Source organism: Rhinatrema bivittatum, chromosome 1 (assembly GCF_901001135.1).
Source record: "Rhinatrema bivittatum chromosome 1, aRhiBiv1.1, whole genome shotgun sequence".
Classification (NCBI taxonomy): domain Eukaryota; kingdom Metazoa; phylum Chordata; class Amphibia; order Gymnophiona; family Rhinatrematidae; genus Rhinatrema; species Rhinatrema bivittatum.
In genome coordinates, this window is record NC_042615.1 from 12092313 (window position 1) to 12110068 (window position 17756).

General features: G+C 48.6%; 1 protein-coding gene across 1 annotated transcript in view; it reads left to right on the top strand.

Annotated features, from left to right (window-relative positions):
- Positions 1 to 17756, top strand: part of SPATA5 (spermatogenesis associated 5) — a 494680-nt gene that overhangs the window by 18737 nt on the left and 458187 nt on the right. Inside the window, exons 2-7 of the mRNA XM_029587990.1 lie at positions 1091 to 1248; positions 2454 to 2512; positions 5690 to 6370; positions 12285 to 12414; positions 14158 to 14214; positions 15720 to 15843. Of these exons, the coding sequence (XP_029443850.1) occupies positions 1124 to 1248; positions 2454 to 2512; positions 5690 to 6370; positions 12285 to 12414; positions 14158 to 14214; positions 15720 to 15843 (1176 nt within the window). The 5' untranslated portion in view covers positions 1091 to 1123. The remainder of the gene's footprint in view (positions 1 to 1090; positions 1249 to 2453; positions 2513 to 5689; positions 6371 to 12284; positions 12415 to 14157; positions 14215 to 15719; positions 15844 to 17756) is intronic.

Below are 17756 nucleotides of genomic sequence, written 5' to 3' on the forward strand. Positions count from 1 at the left end.
CTTAGATTTGTGGAAGGTGCACTATACCTTCAGTATTGCATCCTGTCTTTTGGCCTTTCATCAACGCCATGAGGATTCACCAAATGCCCATCTGCTGTTATGGTTTATCTATGCAAACTAGGGGTCATATTTTACTCAGCTAGAGCGATTTTCTGATTGAGAGCACAGCTTGGTCGAGGGTAAACAAATGGATTCAAGTCACCATCCATTTGTTGCAGTTGCTAAGTTTTATTATCAACTAACCCAAATCACAACTAAGCTCATCTTCTCAGTTGGAATTCATTTGGGTTCTACTTTTCTCATAAATAGAGCCCACAGACATAGTCTACGTAGGAAAGCATCCGTACGAGTAATTAGAAATGCTGACTTGTGGATGTGTCCAACCCTACCATAAACACGCATATGGCTAATATAAAACACTCATCATACAAAAGCTGTAAGATCACCAGCACACAATGGTGCACCACCACACATCAATCATGTACCATGCACTGTTTCATCCAATAAACCAATACCCAGCCTTGTTCATAAATGCTCCAGTAACTGTATTGGTCACAAGCTCGCACGATCACTCAAACTATTATCTGTTTTTAAGTTGGGCATAGAAATACTGAAAGATTCAAGTCATGCGAATGAAGAGTGTCCAGTGTGAAAGTCTGATACAATTTCCTTGCTTTCCAGACACATGTGTCAAGGATATTACAGTATTTGTTTTTTTTTTCTTGCTGAAGACTAAATGCAATAAAATACCATAGATCACAACAAAGAATGAAATCCAAGCAGACATTAAAACAAATAATTATTCAATAAGCCCAATAACCATAAAATGCAAATTAAACACATGAAATGATGAAATCATCTAGAAAAACAGTAAAAGCTAACCATATCAATAGACACAAAGTAGCACCTGTGCTTGCTGTATTGCAGTTAGTGAACATTTAAAGGAATCTTCCTTGGAGAACGGATGCACAAACCCTTTCCTCCGCACCATGAATGCTAATGATTTTCTTAGGGGTAAGGGGGAGAGAGCATAATTGCCCGGCTTGGTCCTTGTATGAAACAACGTGCTGGTCCTTGTTCTTTCTGGCAGGTCTGTACCGCATGGCCGGTCTCTGGATTCCCCATGGGCAAAGTCGGCCTGAGCACAATGACCCAGAAAAGCCTGCAAGTGAAACCCGGGGCTGGTGTCCTGGCACAGCCTCTGACTGCTGCGGTGCTGCAGGCAGAAGAAGTAGATCTCTCTCTGAGGTATGGAGGATTCCTAAGAGCTTGCATATTATACTTACAATTCTGGGAAGTGAGTACTGCACGAGTCAGCCAATGAAAATATATATTTTAAAAGGCAACCAACCAAGCAGTTGGCTTGAGCTGCGGACTTTCTCTGGCTGACAAGTGCTTTAAAACTGCAAGCTTTCCAGACTAATGAGGTCTTCGGTAGTTGTGAAGGCTTGCATCTTAAAGCATTTGTCTTTGCTTGGTTACCTTTTCACTGATTTTATCACTAGCCCTGTATTGCTGTGGGTGTCACTACAGTGAGATGACTCCTTTTAAGAGTTCATTGGGTGGGAGGTGTTGCCAAATGCGGACCAAGGCTGCATAATATTAATGTGACGGCCTGAGGATGAAGGCTGAGTGATTCTAGTGGCCTAGGTGTCCTGTGAAGTCCAGGTGAACCATGACCATCAGGGGTGGTCATGGTTCACCTGGACTTGGACATGGTTCATCTTCTCATGAACCTGGACATGGTTCATCTTCTCCCTGCCCGCCCCTAAAATAACGGGTGGGCAGGGAGAAGATGAATTGCCGTGGGTCTCCCTGGAAAAAGCTAAAAGAAATTCTGAGTAGATGGAGTATTATACAGACTGCTTCTTCAGGAAGAGAGGTAGATGAGACATCAAGGTGACATGCTTGTAGGTGACTTCTGTCTCCTGGATGTGGACTGAAACCTACCTGCTGTAGCAACAGCCAGTAGCGGAGAAGCCCTGTTACACTAAAGTGAGAAAAAGGAAGCGGCAGACAAGCATATCCTCATTTGTCTAAACAAAAAAGAGAGTGCAGCACTCTGAGGGAAGCAGAGTACGGGATGCAGGATGCCAGACAGCAAGGCTTCTCCTAGGAAGGCTCCTGCCGGGCACACGTCAGGAGTTCAGTAACTCCAGGGTATGATCTGCGTTACCTCAGGGGACCTGAAGGCAGCCCGTCAGGGTAATGAGGGCACGGGAGACTTAATGGCTGATGTTGCCCTTGTACAGGTCACCAGTCATGCCCCATCTTGAGTCCTGGGTCCCGTTCTGGAAGCTGCACCTTTAGAAGGACATTCAGAGGGTGAAACAGTTCAGAGGAGGGTTCCTAAAGTGCTATTAAAGGATTGCATCCGAGCTTACCGTTTGAAACACCAGCCCAGCCGTGGCTGAGCATTTAATGCGCTGCTCTGTTCTTTTCAATCACGACAGGCGCAGAGACGACTGCATCAACACGGAAGAGCTCGCCGCTTTTCTCCTCAGGCATTTTGGTAAGTGTCCTCGTGTTCTGCCTTGCATCTCGGGTCTGCTCAGTTAACGAGAGCTCCAGGGTATGCAGACTGCGGCAGGACCCATTGGTTTAAATAAAAGCATGCAATTCTGTACGGAAAGGAGTGAGCTGGGGAAACTCCGGCACTGCTATTTGTGCACAGAGACAGGCCCTCGGTAACCCAGGATAGGACGGCTTTAATTGTGCCTGAGGTCGTCGCAGTGCGCTGAGCAGGCAGTAAAACAAGATGGAACAGTTGGCCTGCTTTTCCTTGTAGAAAGAGAGATGCCTGGTTCAGCTCCCTGTGCCACATTTGGGAAGCGCAGGGTGTGCGGCACAGGGGTGTAATGCACTCTGCGCGAGTCTCACGTTGCACGCGGGATGTACAGTGAGACCCTGGAATTTGAGGGCCACGATTGGACAGAAGGGAGGATGCACAACTGCCCAATTTTTTTTTTTTGACCTGATAGTTCCCTCCTGTCCCTTTGAGCTTTCTGCGGTGCCAGTAGCCTTCCTTCATAACTACCCCGGGTTTTTAACCTTCTCCCCCACTTTCTGTCCAGCCCGGTCATCTGCGTGACAGATCACGGCTCCCCGCGGGCCCTGAAACCGGTCACCAGGTGTGTCACCATTGTGTGGTAGCAGCAACCCCCTGGGGTCTGTGAGTGCTGCCTCTACAGCATTCCCACCAGGGCCGAGGGACAGAAACCGGACTCAAGAAAGCAACCCAGGTCTCTCCCGTGGCAGCGTCTGGGGTTCCTCCACCAACACTGCAGGGTGTGTATGCAGGGAGCTTGCCATGGTTTTCCCTGGGCACGAGGAGGAGGGCGGGCTGTAAAACCCACTTATGTCACCTTTATTGTGTGCTGGTGAAATTCCTGCATATGAAGCATTGCACCTTATTTCTCTCAGTGCTCTCATCCCAAGCACTTTACAGCTTTTACCCAGTTATAGTTGCTGCTTATTTTGCCTGCTTTTGGCAGATGGGAGGCTGGGTTTACCATGCATGATGGTGTGCAGCGATCCGTATCTATAAATTACGCACCATAAATCAAAGAGAAAACCGGCAAGGATGTGACACATCCAGAAAATAGATCACATAGCAAACTGAAGGTCTTGCAGGTGGCAGTCCCACGACAGCCACAACAGCCATCCAGTCGTGTGCCTCTTGGATGGTAAGGAACAGCAGACCAGTCGGCACGCCCTCAAAGAATGCAAAAATCCCTCTGTGCCAACCTGATACCAGGCGTCCCACGGATAACCGGCTGGGATTGTGTGCTGCACGCCCTCTGCTGTTCCTGGCCATCTGCATGGCTTCAACCAGGAGAGAGACCTCCGGGTGATTGTGTCTGATGTCAAGGTAGCAAAGCACTGTGATGAGACAGAGCACAGAGCCAGGGGAGACACCAGGGAGCTTAGGGAGATTGGTAACAGCAGAAGAAAGGAGCTGATAATGGCTCTGTACAGGCCCTTGGTGAAACCTCACCTGGAACACCATGCCCAGTGCTGGAGGACTTATCTCCAAAAGGTTATATACAAGACGCAGTTAGTGCAAAAGCCATAAGAAATGAGACGGAAGGACCCTAGAGAAGAGGAAAGTGGCGGGGATATGATGGAATAAGGCACAAGAAATAAACCTTTTTCAGGGGAAAGAATGCTCTAGAACAAGAGGTCACAGTGTGGGGCAGACTCGGGAGCAATGTCAATAAATATTTCTTCAATGGAAGGGTGGGGGGTCAGTGAGGATAAAAACAGTCACCTCAAACCAGCAGAACTCCCAGGGTGGTCATATCTGATGTCCTCAAGGGTGCAAAACAGTGCGACAGGGCGGTGGCCAGAGCCAGCAAGCGGCAGATTTAAAGCAGACCACGGGACGTATTCTTTCACTCGGCGCACAGTTCAAGCTGTGGAATCTGTTGCCAGGGGACGTGGTCCCAGGTAGACTTGGGAAAGAGAGAGACTATTGAGGATCTGCCGGGTACTGGTGACCCGGGCTGGCCACTGTCGGAGACAGGATGCTGGGCTCGCTGGACCTTGGACGGGCCCGGCATGGCACTTCTGGAAGGGCGTGAGGGCGTGCAGGGAGAGGTGTAACGGGAAGAAATAAGGTGGTGGTGGTGGTTAATAGCTCTGCACGGGGTTTTGTTAGTGAGACCGCATCTGGAGTATTAGGAGCAGTAATGAACAATAACGGAGAGCCGGGGACAGGAGGATGTGCGGAGAAAGCTCCTCAGTTTTGCGTAAGGCGTGGGCAGTGAGATATTCTTTCAGATAGCTGCTTCACCTTTGATTGTTGCACGTACATTGATTTTCTCCTAAATTTTCTTCAGTTTGATATGTGAACTAGTGTGTGTTTTCTTTTTTTTTTACCGGTTTTGTATTTAGCTATACATCTTGAGCAGTACTCGCTCTCGTTCTAGATGTACGAGGCAGAGAGAGGGGGGGCAAAGTCAGGGGTTAATAAAAAAAAAAAAGAGCAAAGGCTTGATGAGGATGGGGCCTGCTGCACCACTGCAGGGAGGGTAAGTGGATGCTTGACCGTGAGGAGGAGCTCGAGCAGACCTGAGGGGGGAGAGGGGGAAAGAAACGGAGGCATTCTTGCACACCGGAGTGCCGGGAATTTACGTTTGCTCCGACGTCATCCAGAATCTGTGGGTCTCTGTTCACGTCACTTTGCTGGTGGCATCTACCTGGCAATTTGTAGCGCCGTAGGGGGCCCCAGAAAATACCAATTGCCTTTTTCGTCCCCCTTCCCTCCTGGCATCCTTAGAAGTCTGGTGAGTGTAAACCACCCTTGGCCCTAAACTCTCATGCCCTGAATACATCAGATGTGGGGTAGAGGTGCTGTGAGAAGGTCATTCTAAGAGGTTTTCACAGCATAGCGTGATGACATCTTAAGATGACCAGGACGTTTTCCAGGCAGCACTTCCCTGTATAAGGAGAAGCTGTTATGGTTTCTGGTTTCTTTATTTATAACCCACTTAAAATCCCTAAGCGGCTCACGTAAAGGACATTCATCATAGACACGAGGGTTGCACAGACCCTTTCTCCTGGCTGCCACCTTGGAGAGAGTCTCTGCCAAATTCCAGTGTTCAAAGCCTGACTACATTAATGTTGGTGTAGTACTGCTGGCAAAATAATGTTCTCCCTTTTATTTTTTGTAATAAATCTTATGCAGATGGGAAGATAGTTTTGCCCGGCAATCTCCTGAGCCTGGCGTTCCTCGGCAGACCCTGCAGTCTGATGGTGACCAGGGTGAGAGGAAGTGACGGTGCCACGCAGGCAGTGCCGTGTGAGACCCCGGACAGCGACCTGCAGGAGCCAGCCCTAGACGGAGGAGTGAGAGGAAGCGACGGTGCCCCGTGGGTAGCACCGGGTGACGCCGCGTACAGCGACCCACAGGAACCGAGCCTGGACGCCAGCGGCCCGAACCTGTGCTCGCAGCTCAGCCAGCTGGACATCGGAGAGAGCCCGAATGGTGCCTGCACCAGCACGCCACGGGAGTGCGAGGAGCCTGGCGAATCGCTAGACCCCAGTGCCGAAAGGGAAGCCTTCACGGTGAAAGAGGTGGCAGAGCCCCCACAGAGCTCTCGGTCTGGCCAAGAAGAGGAGGGCAAGGTGCACGGGATGATGCTTCAGCCTGCCAAAGATGTGGCAGATTGCAGCCCTGCGGTCTACTACAGCATTTCTGTAAGAACCAAGATCAATTTCATGGCAACTAAACTGAAGAAGGGAGAGGAACTCCCCGGCAGAAGTGAAGTTAGTTATGATATGATAGGAGGTCTGAGCTGCCAGCTGAAAACCATCCGAGAAACCATCGAGCTGCCTCTAAAACAACCGGAGCTGTTTAGGAGCTACGGTAAGCTGCCTGCGAATGTCTGAATATTTATTTAAAATTTTTTTTTATATACCGACATTCATCCAGGATATCACATCGGTTTACAGTGTAACACAAACAAACGCCAAGCATGGCGCTTTACATTGAACAAATAAAACAAGTTAACAAATGAATAAATGAGGGTGTGAACAAGGGGAAAACTGCATTAAATACTCAACTAGGTTTGTAATTATATACATATGTACAAAAGGAAGACACTAAGAGATAAACAATTTAGGAGTGCTAGGAGGAGAGGGGGGAGTGATGAGCAGAGGGAAGGGGTGAGAAAAAGGTAGGAGAAGGGCGAAGTGAGTGGAAGGAGGACCAGAAGAGGGGGGCAGAGGAGAGGAAGGGTGGGCAGTAGAGAGGAGGGAGAAATTAGGTGTATGCCTTGGTGAAGAGCCAGGTCTTGAGCTTCCGCTTGAACGATTTGATGCATTCCTCTTGCCGTAGTTCAACTGGCATTGAATAGCAAGTTTTCTTCAACCTGTCCTGTGCAAACCTCTGATTTTTAGCATTAAGTAAGTTCAGTTCCCAGCTTAGGTGTAGGCCTAGGGGACATGAGTTGGTGACCTCAGTCCACTTCCAGGGACCATAGCAGAAGCGTTCCCAGCGAGGCTCCTGTGACTCGCCCCTGGCTGGTGACGGGGACACACCACGAGGGGGAGCAATGAGAAGTAAAGCTGAACGAAGCATTTCCCTGCACATGCAGCCCCATCCCTCCCCCAGGCTACACAGGAGGCTGCCATGCAGAGTGCTCTGCCTCTCGGACCAGCAGCAGATGCAGTGGGCAACGCACGGGCCGTGTGACCTGCGACCTGGCTAAGCCGAGCGCTTCTTATCCGCTTCTCAGCATGCACCGTGCTTTTCCACTGCTGTTCTGTTTTCAGAGGAGGACGTCCACCAGACCTTTGCTGCTGCCGTTTTAGGCCACAGAAGGATCTTTGGACCTGTTTTCCAAAAATGTTTTGCTAGTCAGACTTTCCTGCTTGCCCTGTCCTTCCTCCTCTGTGGTCTCTCAGGTTAGGTTTTTCGGCCAGTTTTCAAGTTTTCTTAGTTTAATGTGATAGAATACTGAATGAGGGTATATAAAACAAATAAACCTGTAAGAGAGAGACTGCCCTTTACATACTGGAGTGTAAGAGAGCTGTCAACTATCTGGAACAGGTGAGAGCCCATAGAAAGTCCACCCAGCTCTTTCTTTTGACTCTCTTAGCGGCCAGTGCCCTGGCAGGACTTGCTTTAGAAGGACTTATCGAGTCCCAGGTTATTAGATGAGACTTGCAAGGCTGAAGCAGGTAGTCCCAGAAGAGTACTGTGCACAATATTTTCAACTTCTGCATATTTTATAGCACAATATCATCACTGTCTGAGCAGTAATCTTGTTCTAAATAATTACTGAACAATGCAGATTCTCCCAGGAGGGCCTTTGTAAGTGCACCCGTAAGGCTGTGGACCATCCTGACCCCTCCACTGTCTTCAGTCCCCAAGCCCAGTGCACCCACCTACTCTCTCTCCTCCATCCCTCCATCACTCTCTCAGGCTTGGCCCCTTAACTCATTCTCCCCGCCCTAGGCCACACCCAACAACTCAAAACTTCCTGCCCAAACCCTACTCCTCGACTCATGTCCCTCCAAAACCCAAATCATCTCTCCATGCACTCGCTCTCTCCTTCCTTTCAAGCTTTACCCATCCACTCTCTCTTTCCCTCCTTCTGGGTAACTCCACCTCCTCTTCCTGTTTGTGCCTGCATGGGCTGGGCTGTCACACCTTTGTCCTCCTTCCAGCTCACGGGGGCCGATAATGAATTCTGCGACAATTGTGATTTCTCAGTGGCACTGAATTTCACCAGGAGCACATTCATCAGTCAGATTCCCTTGACAATGCCCTCCTGTTAGAGTTCAGTGTTTGCACTATTTTGGCCTACATAAAAACAGAATAGGACTCTGAGGCTTATCTAGTGTGCCCAAATTCATTCCTGGTGCAATACCATGGACCACGGGTGGCCAATTCTTCTTGAGGGCCACCACCTGGTCGGGTTTTCAGGGCTCCCTAATGAATATGCATGAGAGAGACTGTAGTTGATGCGATGTAGTTGAGACATACAGTTGATGCGGTGTGCATGCAGATCTATCTCATGAGCACTCATTAGGGATATTCTGAAAACCTGATTGCTTGGTGAACCGCGAGGACAGGTATTGCCCACTCTTGTATAGAACATAGTTGATTTAAGAACATAAGAAATTGCCATGCTGGGTCAGGCAAATGGTCCATCAAGCCAAACCAGGCCACAAGAACCTGGCAATTACCCAAACACCAAGAAGATTCCATGCTACTGATGCAATTAATAGCAGTGGCTATTCCCTAGTAAACTTGATTAATAGCAGTTAATGGACTTCTCCAAGAACTTATCCAAACCTTTTTTGAACCCAGCTACACTAACTGCACTAACCACATCCTCTGGCAACAAATTCCAGAGCTTAATTGTGCGCTGAGTGAAAAAGAACTTTCTCTGATTAGTATTAAATGTGCTACTTGCTAACTTCATGGAGTGCCCCCTAGTCCTTCTATTATCCAAAAGTGTAAATAACCGATTCACATCTACTCGTTCTAGACCTCTCATGATTTTAAACACCTCTATCATATCCCCCCTCAGTCGTCTCTTCTCCAAGCTGAAAAGTCCTAACCTCTTCAGCCTTTTCTCATAGGGGAGCTGCTCCATCCCCTTTATCATTTTGGTTGCCCTTCTCTGTACCTTCTCCATCGCAACTATATCTTTTTTAAGATGCGGTGACCAGAATTGTACACAGTATTCAAGGTGCGGTCTCACCATGGAACGATACAGAGGCATTATGACATTTTCCGTTTTATTTACCATTCCCTTCTTCAAGCCATCAGTATTCTTTTTTTTTCCCCCCTGTAAATAAGCCTTCGGGATCCTCAATCTTGGACCTCTCCGCTTTACTCCTAATAAGGGATTATCAAAAATCCCTACCTCGACCCTGAGATTCATCTTTTGTCCAGTTACTTATTCTCCTCCCAATAACCCTGTATCTTGTCACAAGTCCCAAACATGTGCCCGAATGTGCCAAGTCCTATATTACATTTAGGGCATTGAGCCGTCCTGGCCATTTTAGCTTAGGCCAGATATGGGGAAATAAAGACTCCTACGCACTTTCTCTGTCACCTTTGGGGTACCCCAGAAGCATCCCCCCTAATTGCTATCCAGCCATATTTAAGTTATTCTCTCTTCCAACTGCCAACTAGGTCTTCACAACTGTACTCTGTCTCTAAATGTGAGAGTTAGAAAGTGAAGTTCTGACTTTTCAGTTTAGAAAAATTCCTCCATTTTAGAATCTAAACTTCCTGAAAGGTTGGTTTTATCCAAGGTAGCAAAACAAACGTGCTTATCTGTGACAGGTATTCTCTGTGGACAGCAGAACACATGGGTAACTTCTTTCCAAGGTGCAGAGCAGGTTTCTTTCTCTCATATACCTCAGCAAGTTTGAGTTTTGCTTTCTTTGCAGCCAGGGACCCTCTGTGCTTATTCCAGGATTTCTTGAATTCTGTTACTGTTTCTACCTCCAGCAGCAGCTTTTCAGAAGAAATGTCTTCTGATGTTACTCCTGGTTTTACCCCCTTGAAGCCTCCTCATATGATTTTTTTAGAGCATGCTTTTCAGTGAAAAATAGTTGTCCCTTGTGCTTTTTATATTTTTGAGGTACTGGAATATCTCTCTCCTGTCCCTCTGTCTCGTCTCGGGTCCTTAAAGCTCGTACCATAGGACTTTAGGTACAGATACTGCACCATCTGGTATGGGGACAGAGTTAAAGATCTGAACATGTACACCCTAGAGAAAAGGCGAGATAGGACAGAGACATTTAAATACCTTAGAGGTTGCCATGCACAGGAGGCTCTAGAACGAGGGGTTGTGGGATGAGGGTGAAAAAAGGGCAGACTCAGGAGTAATCTTAGGAAATATTTCTTTACAGAGAAGGGTGGTGGATGCGTGGAACGGCCTCCTGGTGGAGATGGTGGAAGCAAGGACAGTATCTGAATTCAGGAAAGCACGGGATAAATACAGGGGATCTCTGAGGGAGGGGTAGGGATTGTAAGGCTGAGCAGTTGGGTGTGGATGGGCAAACTAGATAGGCCATCCGGTCTCCTTCTGCCCTCATGTTTCTGGGCTGCCTCTACTCCTCATATCCTCTTCGGCAGTACGGCCTCCAGGACTGCACACAATGCTGCTCCAGGTGAGGTTTTTGGCACACAGTCCATTTTTCCCATCCTCCTTCTGCCCATACCCTTTCGAGGCCTTCCAGTTCAGGCTTTGCCACCTTCAGCTTGGCTTAAGTGTATTGGTTTTGAAAGAAACAAAGCACTCTGCTCCCCTTCTGTGTGGTCATGCCAGGTTTTGTGATAATTCCCACAGCTTTGTTAGTGAGGCTGTGGTAAAAGCTCAAAAAATGCAAGGAACAGCCAAAGTAAACAATAAAGTCCCAGCCTTCGACCACCTTACCAGTAGAGTTCCTCAGTGTTTATTCCAAGCCCTTTTGGATTCTGCCATCATTTTTGCCTCTACCACCTCTTAAGGGAGGGCATTTCAGGCGTCCACCACCCTTCCCGAGAAAACATCTCCTGAAGTTGTTCTTGAGTCCACCCCCTTAGTTTCCTATCACGACTCCTAGTTCCATAACTTCCATTCTCGTCAAAATGTTCCTCGTGCATTATTAACAACCTTTCAGGTATGTAAACGTCTGTATCATATCCCCCCCCCCCCCGCCTCTTCTCTCTTCTTGGGGGTCACGTGTTAAGGGCTTTAAGTCTGACACTGCACCATTTTGGTAGCCTTTCTCTGGCCTGCCCCGATCCTCTCTCTGCCGTTTTCAGATACGGCCTCCTGACCTGAACGCAGTATTCTAGGCGAGGTCTTGCTAACGACCAGCACAGAGGCATTATTAATGCTATGCTCCCCAGCATCGCTCTGGCCAGTGCCTCTTTCACTATCTCGATATTATCAGGCTCTTTTACCCTGAGGTTGCTGTCCTGGTCGGTGCCTCCGTTTCTCGTTGTATACTGCATCCCAAGGGCACGACTCTGCCCTTGTTTGAATTGAGTCCTAACTGCTAGGCATTCGACCACTTCTCAAGCTTTCTTAGATCGCTTATTTATTTATTTATTTATTTTAAGTTTTTCTATACCGGCATTCACAATAGATATCGCATCATGTCGGTTTACAATTAACAAGTGGATAGGTAACAAAAAAGGTAAAAACTAATATTTATCTTAATAAGATAAATTATTATCTTCCCATTCCGGCTGCTCCTCAAGCGCATCCACTCTTCTGCAGGTGGTAGTGTTCTCCACAAAAAGGCAAACCCTTCTCATTTTAACACTATATAGTGTTTGCAAAGGTATCGAAGAGAGATGCCCTCAGGGCTGAGCCTCAAGTTGACCCATGTGTGTGACTTCTAGTTCCTCGTACTTCTGTCATCCGAGAACAAGGCTTACCGGTAAGCGATTACCTTTTCCCTCACCATACTGAAAGCCCCCAGCCCTCTTAATCCTATACTATTCGGAGAATTAGTCACATGGCGCTCTGCTCTGTCCTGTCAGATATCGTGGTTTATCAATGCCATGGATGAATCAGTAGCACGTTGTACGTGAGTATCTCTCTGACGCGGTAATTAATTGTCATCTTTGATTTTCGAAAGAGCTTTGCCATGGGTGTCAAATAGAAGGCCCCCATTGGAAGTGCAGTGTGTACCCCCTGCTCTGTGTCTTTGGGTCTGAGCACCTCCCATGGCCTCACCCTGCACTTTTACAGATTTACTGCTTTGGAATGAAAGGTGAAGATAATCGGTCACTAATTTGTTGCATGTTTTGCTTTTTGAAGGAATTCCTCCTCCCAGGGGGATATTGCTGTACGGTCCTCCAGGGACAGGCAAGACCATGATAGCCAGAGCCGTGGCAAATGAAGTCGGAGCCCACGTTTCGGTCATTAATGGGCCAGAGATCATGAGCAAGTAAGTGTAACCCAGCTACGTCCGCGGTCTCTGGCTCGCTGAGTCTCTGCTTCGTTTGGTGGAGCGGAGCTGAGAGATTCTGCGCTCTTGGATCCTGAGGAGGCAGTGAGGAACACATTTTACTGACCGGAGATCAGTTCAGGCTCCAAAGCAAAGGGTGCCCTCCCTGACATTGAGGTCGGGGCGATGGCTCAGTACTGGGTCAGAGGAGAGAGACGTCCTTAACACTAGGCTGGGCAGTTGACTTAGTAGTGACTCAAAGGGAATGTAATTCCCCAGTACTGTGCAGGGGCATTGGTCTAGAATTGGCTTTAAAGGAAGAATGTCCCCTAATGCCCTGCCATAGAGGACGACAAGAGGTAATGACCAATTACCCTATGTATTCTGTCCATTAATTCCAGTCCACGCTGCTTCCATCCATTGAAGCTTGAGCACTTGTGGGTTATAACTTCTTATTGAAGTCAGATTTTATTGGTTTTTTCCTCTCTGGTTTTCTACCATCCTGGATAAATGAGCAAACCAGATCCCAGACTTAATCTATCGCCCAGCAGTTCCCCACTCCATGTCTTACCACCAAGATGTGTAATAACCTAAGCAGTTAGCAAAACTAGTGCGGCTATTGCCCTTACATCTGGCTGCCTAGGCTCCCTGATCTTGCTGGACAGTGCCAGGTGACTGTCGACCTGCTGGCATCATCCCGGTTGGTTTCTGGAGAGCGATGGCCTGCTGGCTACTCGTGACCTCTATGTTACTTCCCTTATAGGTGATGGGTACTGGCTCAGCGGGAAGGTGCCTCCGGGAAGCGTAACTCTCTGCAGTCCCTGGCACAGTTCTCCCTTCTACTTACGGACCAGACCTGTCTGCCTAGCGCCTGAGATCTGATGGGTACAGAGCCCAGCGTAGTTCCTATAAGTCAGTCGGTCCCAAAACTTTCCTTGTGCTTTCACAGCCAGTCTGGGTTTCAGGACATCCACAATGAATAGGCATTGGAGAAATTTGCATATGCAGGTTTGAGAACCAGTGATGTCAGCCCTGGATTAACCATTAAGCAAAATAAGCACAGCCCAGCAATGTTGCCCCCTTGTTATAAGTAAATAATTTGCTTATTTTGCTTACTGCTATTCAGTGTTAAATACAATGTAAAAACAAGTTAATATTTAATATAGTTGTGGGGGATGGCCTGGAAGAAAACTTAATTTTGAATCTGTTTCACCTTCAGCATTTATTGAGTCTCAATGTTTTGTCAGTAAGCAGTGGCAGGTCCGAGGGGGGCACCATTGTTGGGCTGTGCTTAGGGCATCAGTTGGCCCTAATCTGGCCCTGAGGGATGAGCCTGTAGGTAGCACAGGGGCTGCTTAGCCACCCTCTCCCTGGGGTATCTTTAAAGCTTTAAGGTACTATTGTGACGCGGGAAACCTAGAGAAGGTTTGCAACCTCCATGGCGTCAGGTTGAGCGTTAAAGCTCCTGCTTGCACTTGGGAGAAAAGGGAATGGGATACTGTAAATCCCGATGTTCTTTATAGAGGGTATTGCGATGTAAGTTAGCTGTTCACAAGCCCCCCCCTCCCCCCCCATCTGCAGCCCATGGTAGTGCCTGCCACCCCCGGGGAGCAGCAGGAGATCCACCCCCTCTTGCACCAGGGATATCCCCCCGGAAGATAAAGCGCACCTCCTAGTGTGAGACTGAGCTGCAGCACGCGGCCACCAGAGCTGCTTTTGTAACATCCCCGCTGTCCCCTGCAGGTTCTACGGAGAGACGGAAGCTCGCCTGCGCCGGATATTTGCAGAAGCCTCCCTGCGGTAATGCCTGCTTCCAGATATGTAGAAATGAAAGATCTTTGGGAAAGGAATGTGTTGGTAATGACTCTGAGTGAGCTGAAATCATTTTTTTTTTTTTTTTTACTTTTGGCGAGGGAAAGGGGGCGATTGATAAATTCCACTTGGCAGAGGCCTCTCTTGGACTTTGAGAGATAATTACTTCCACCAGCAAGCTACAGTGATCAGGGGCTAGAGCAGGGGGTGGGCAGTTCCGGTCCTTGAGGGCCACAGACCAGTCGGGTTTTCAGGATATCCCTAATGAATATGCATGAGAGAGATTTGCATGCACTCTGCCTCAGTTGTATGCAAATCTATGTCATGCATATTCATTAGGATATCCTAAAACCTCGACAGGTTTGTGGCCCTCGAGGACTGGAATTGCCCACCCCTGGGCTAGAGAGTGGTGGCGATCAGTTCCTGTCATCAGCATTTGCGTGACGTGCCTTTGCAGCTAACGAGTTCAAAGCACGGTGCAGACAATTCAGCTAGCACAGCGGCAGAGTTCAGTACGATGTAACATGCAGTGCAATAGTGAGATTGACAGACTGGAGACCAGGGCAGGGGTTAATGCAATTGCAAGACAGGCACAGTGGAAGCAATGATTACATAAAAGGTAGAAGAGAAACTGCGGGCATCTAACGGTGCAGCGGAGCATGTTAGCCAGGTGCATCGGTGGGATTTCAGTTTACCAGTCCCTGTGTTTTAAGAGAAGCAAAAACGCAGCATAGATAAAGTGCAGATGTTTATGGTCAGCTGATGCCGAAGTCCCTGGGGCCCCAGCGTTTACGGTGCGAGGTTCTGCTACGCAGGCATTAGGGGAAAAACGCAGGACTCTTTCTACGGCCAAGCGCAAAAGCAAAGCCCATTCAAGCAGCAGTGTCTGAATTATGCGGAAGGCTGCTCTCCCCATACAAATGTTGCTAGCAGTAATTTTGTTATGGGTTTGATAGTTGCTTGGTTTTCATTGCAAGAATTAATATACTTAACGTAAGGCATGGGGCAGCACTTACTTTCCTTAACATAAGGCTTGGAGGTAACCTGCACGGAGCGGCAGTTACTACCGTAAGAAACTTTCTGGGCAGCCTGGATGGGCCTTTGGTCTTTTTCTGCCGTCATTACGAGGTTACTGTGATCTGTAGTGGCGGCACTCAGTTCCATAGTGTAGGGTCCTCCTGGTCCTAGTGAGCTGCGCGATGTTGAGTTGAAGGTACTTCCAGCTGACACGAGCAGGCGTATAGTGAGAGAGGGATCTCCAGTCATAGGTTGCTGCTACTTTTTCGAGTGATCTATAGGTCAGGAAAAGTATTTTTGCTGGATGGTTTTTGTAATGTTTTGGTTTGTAGCCTAATACGCTGTGAGATCTGGTGAATCAGGCAGGTAATAAATAAACTGGTACACCCCAATGGCAGAAGATTAGTGTTTGTCACTATTGCACTAGATCTTCCGGTGCCCAAGAGGTTCGCTTTAATAAAGGTTCTCGTTTTCAGCCGGCCCTCCATTATATTCATTGATGAGCTGGATGCGCTGTGTCCGAAGCGAGAAGCGGCTGAGAATGAAGTGGAGAAGCGCGTGGTGGCCTCGTTACTGACCCTGATGGACGGCATTGGGACAGTGAGTACCCTGACCACAGGCGTGGCTGATTGTCGGAGACGGCAGACTCCCAGCAGCAGAGTGCACCGGCATGCGTACACAGTGCCCGCCTCCAGCACGTGTTACAGACTTAACGTGCGGGTTACTGGCGCACCATGCCCAGAATGTATTGTGATGTAATACGCAGAGATTATTGTAAAATGACCTGAAGGGAATGATATGAGATAACACTGAGTATGGTGGTGCAGTGCACAGAAATTAATACACATAATTTGCAGAGATTATTGTGAGATAACATGAAGGAGGTTATTGTTACACAATCCTCAGAGATTATAGTATGATAACTTGCAAAGGTTATTGTGATTATAATACAGAGGTTATTGTGACATAATGTCCAGAGGTTATTGGGGTATATTAGTACGTAGGTATTCTGGTTACAGTTGTGTTCCTTCATGTTATCGACGTCTGAAGGAGGAAAGGCTGAAACCATGCTTGCATTTCACCCTGTGTTCTGCAGTTCTGGGTTTCCAGTACAAATATTTGAAAATGTGTGGATCGGAAGCAGGTTCATTTTCATCTTTTCTTGGGGATGTGCCGGAATAGAGGAGGGGAGGGCTGCTTTGTGGAGCAGAGTGCGCTCTCGTCTCTTCTGGTGCCTGGGTTTCCTTTGTCTGTTCTTGGAGAGACTGGAAAGACAAGTTCATAGATGCAGTGGCGTAAAACCAGGATTGGCCCAGCTGGCATAGTCCGTTCATCACCCTAACACTCTTAAGAAATACCCTGCACTTTGCTATGAGTTAATGCTCCGTATTCCAAACAGTAAAGCAAACTGGAATCTGACTGAGCATGATGAACCTCCAGCCCTGGAGAAGCCAGCAGGCATGGGCTGGGAGTCACTGGAAGGGTTCGGTTCTACAAAGTTACTTACCAGAGGGGCATGTTACCTCAAGGGGGGGGGGATTCAAGAGAATGCCCAGCTGAATGCACAGGCCTAGCCAATCCTGGCGTTACTCGCCTTGTACGCAGGGGAAACGCAGGGCTGCTTCTCCGGGAGTGCGCGAAGGTTTGTATTTAATTTCCAGGATGCTCGTGTTCCTAGAGAAAACGATGGCAAGTTTCCTGGAGACGTTATGGTTTGGGACCAGAAATGCCCTGGAGGGTTAGGGGCAGGGTGTGTCATGCAGTGCGAGCGCTTTAGACAGGAGTTTGTGGACGTGCCCTGGAGAGTTAGGGGGCAGTGTGTCATGCAGTGCGAGTGCTCTAGACAGGAGTTTGTGGACGTGCCCTGGAGAGTTAGGGGGCAGTGTGTCATGCAGTGCGAGTGCTCTAGACGGGAGTTTGTGGACGTGCCCTGGAGGGTTAGGGGGCAGGTGTATCATGCAGTGCGAGCGCTTTAGACGGGAGTTTGTGGACGTGCCCTGGAGGGTTAGGGGCAGGGTGTGTCATGCAGTGCGAGTGCTCTAGACGGGAGTTTGTGGACGTGCCCTGGAGGGTTAGGGGCAGGGTGTATCATGCAGTGCGAGCGCTTTAGACGGGAGTTTGTGGACGTGCCCTGGAGGGTTAGGGACACGGTGTGCCATGCAGTGCGAGTGCTCTAGACGGGAGTTTGTGGACGTGCCCTGGAGGGTTAGGGGCAGGTGTATCATGCAGTGCGAGTGCTCTAGACGGGAGTTTGTGGACGTGCCCTGGAGGGTTAGGGGCAGGGTGTGCCATGCAGTGCGAGTGCTCTAGACGGGAGTTTGTGGACGTGCCCTGGAGGGTTAGGGGCAGGTGTGTCATGCAGTGCGAGTGCTCTAGACGGGAGTTTGTGGACATGCCCTGGAGGGTTAGGGGCAGGTGTGTCATGCAGTGCGAGTGTTCTAGATGGGAGTTTGTGGACGTGCCCTGGAGGGTTAGGGGCAGGGTGTGCCATGCAGTGCGAGTGCTCTAGACGG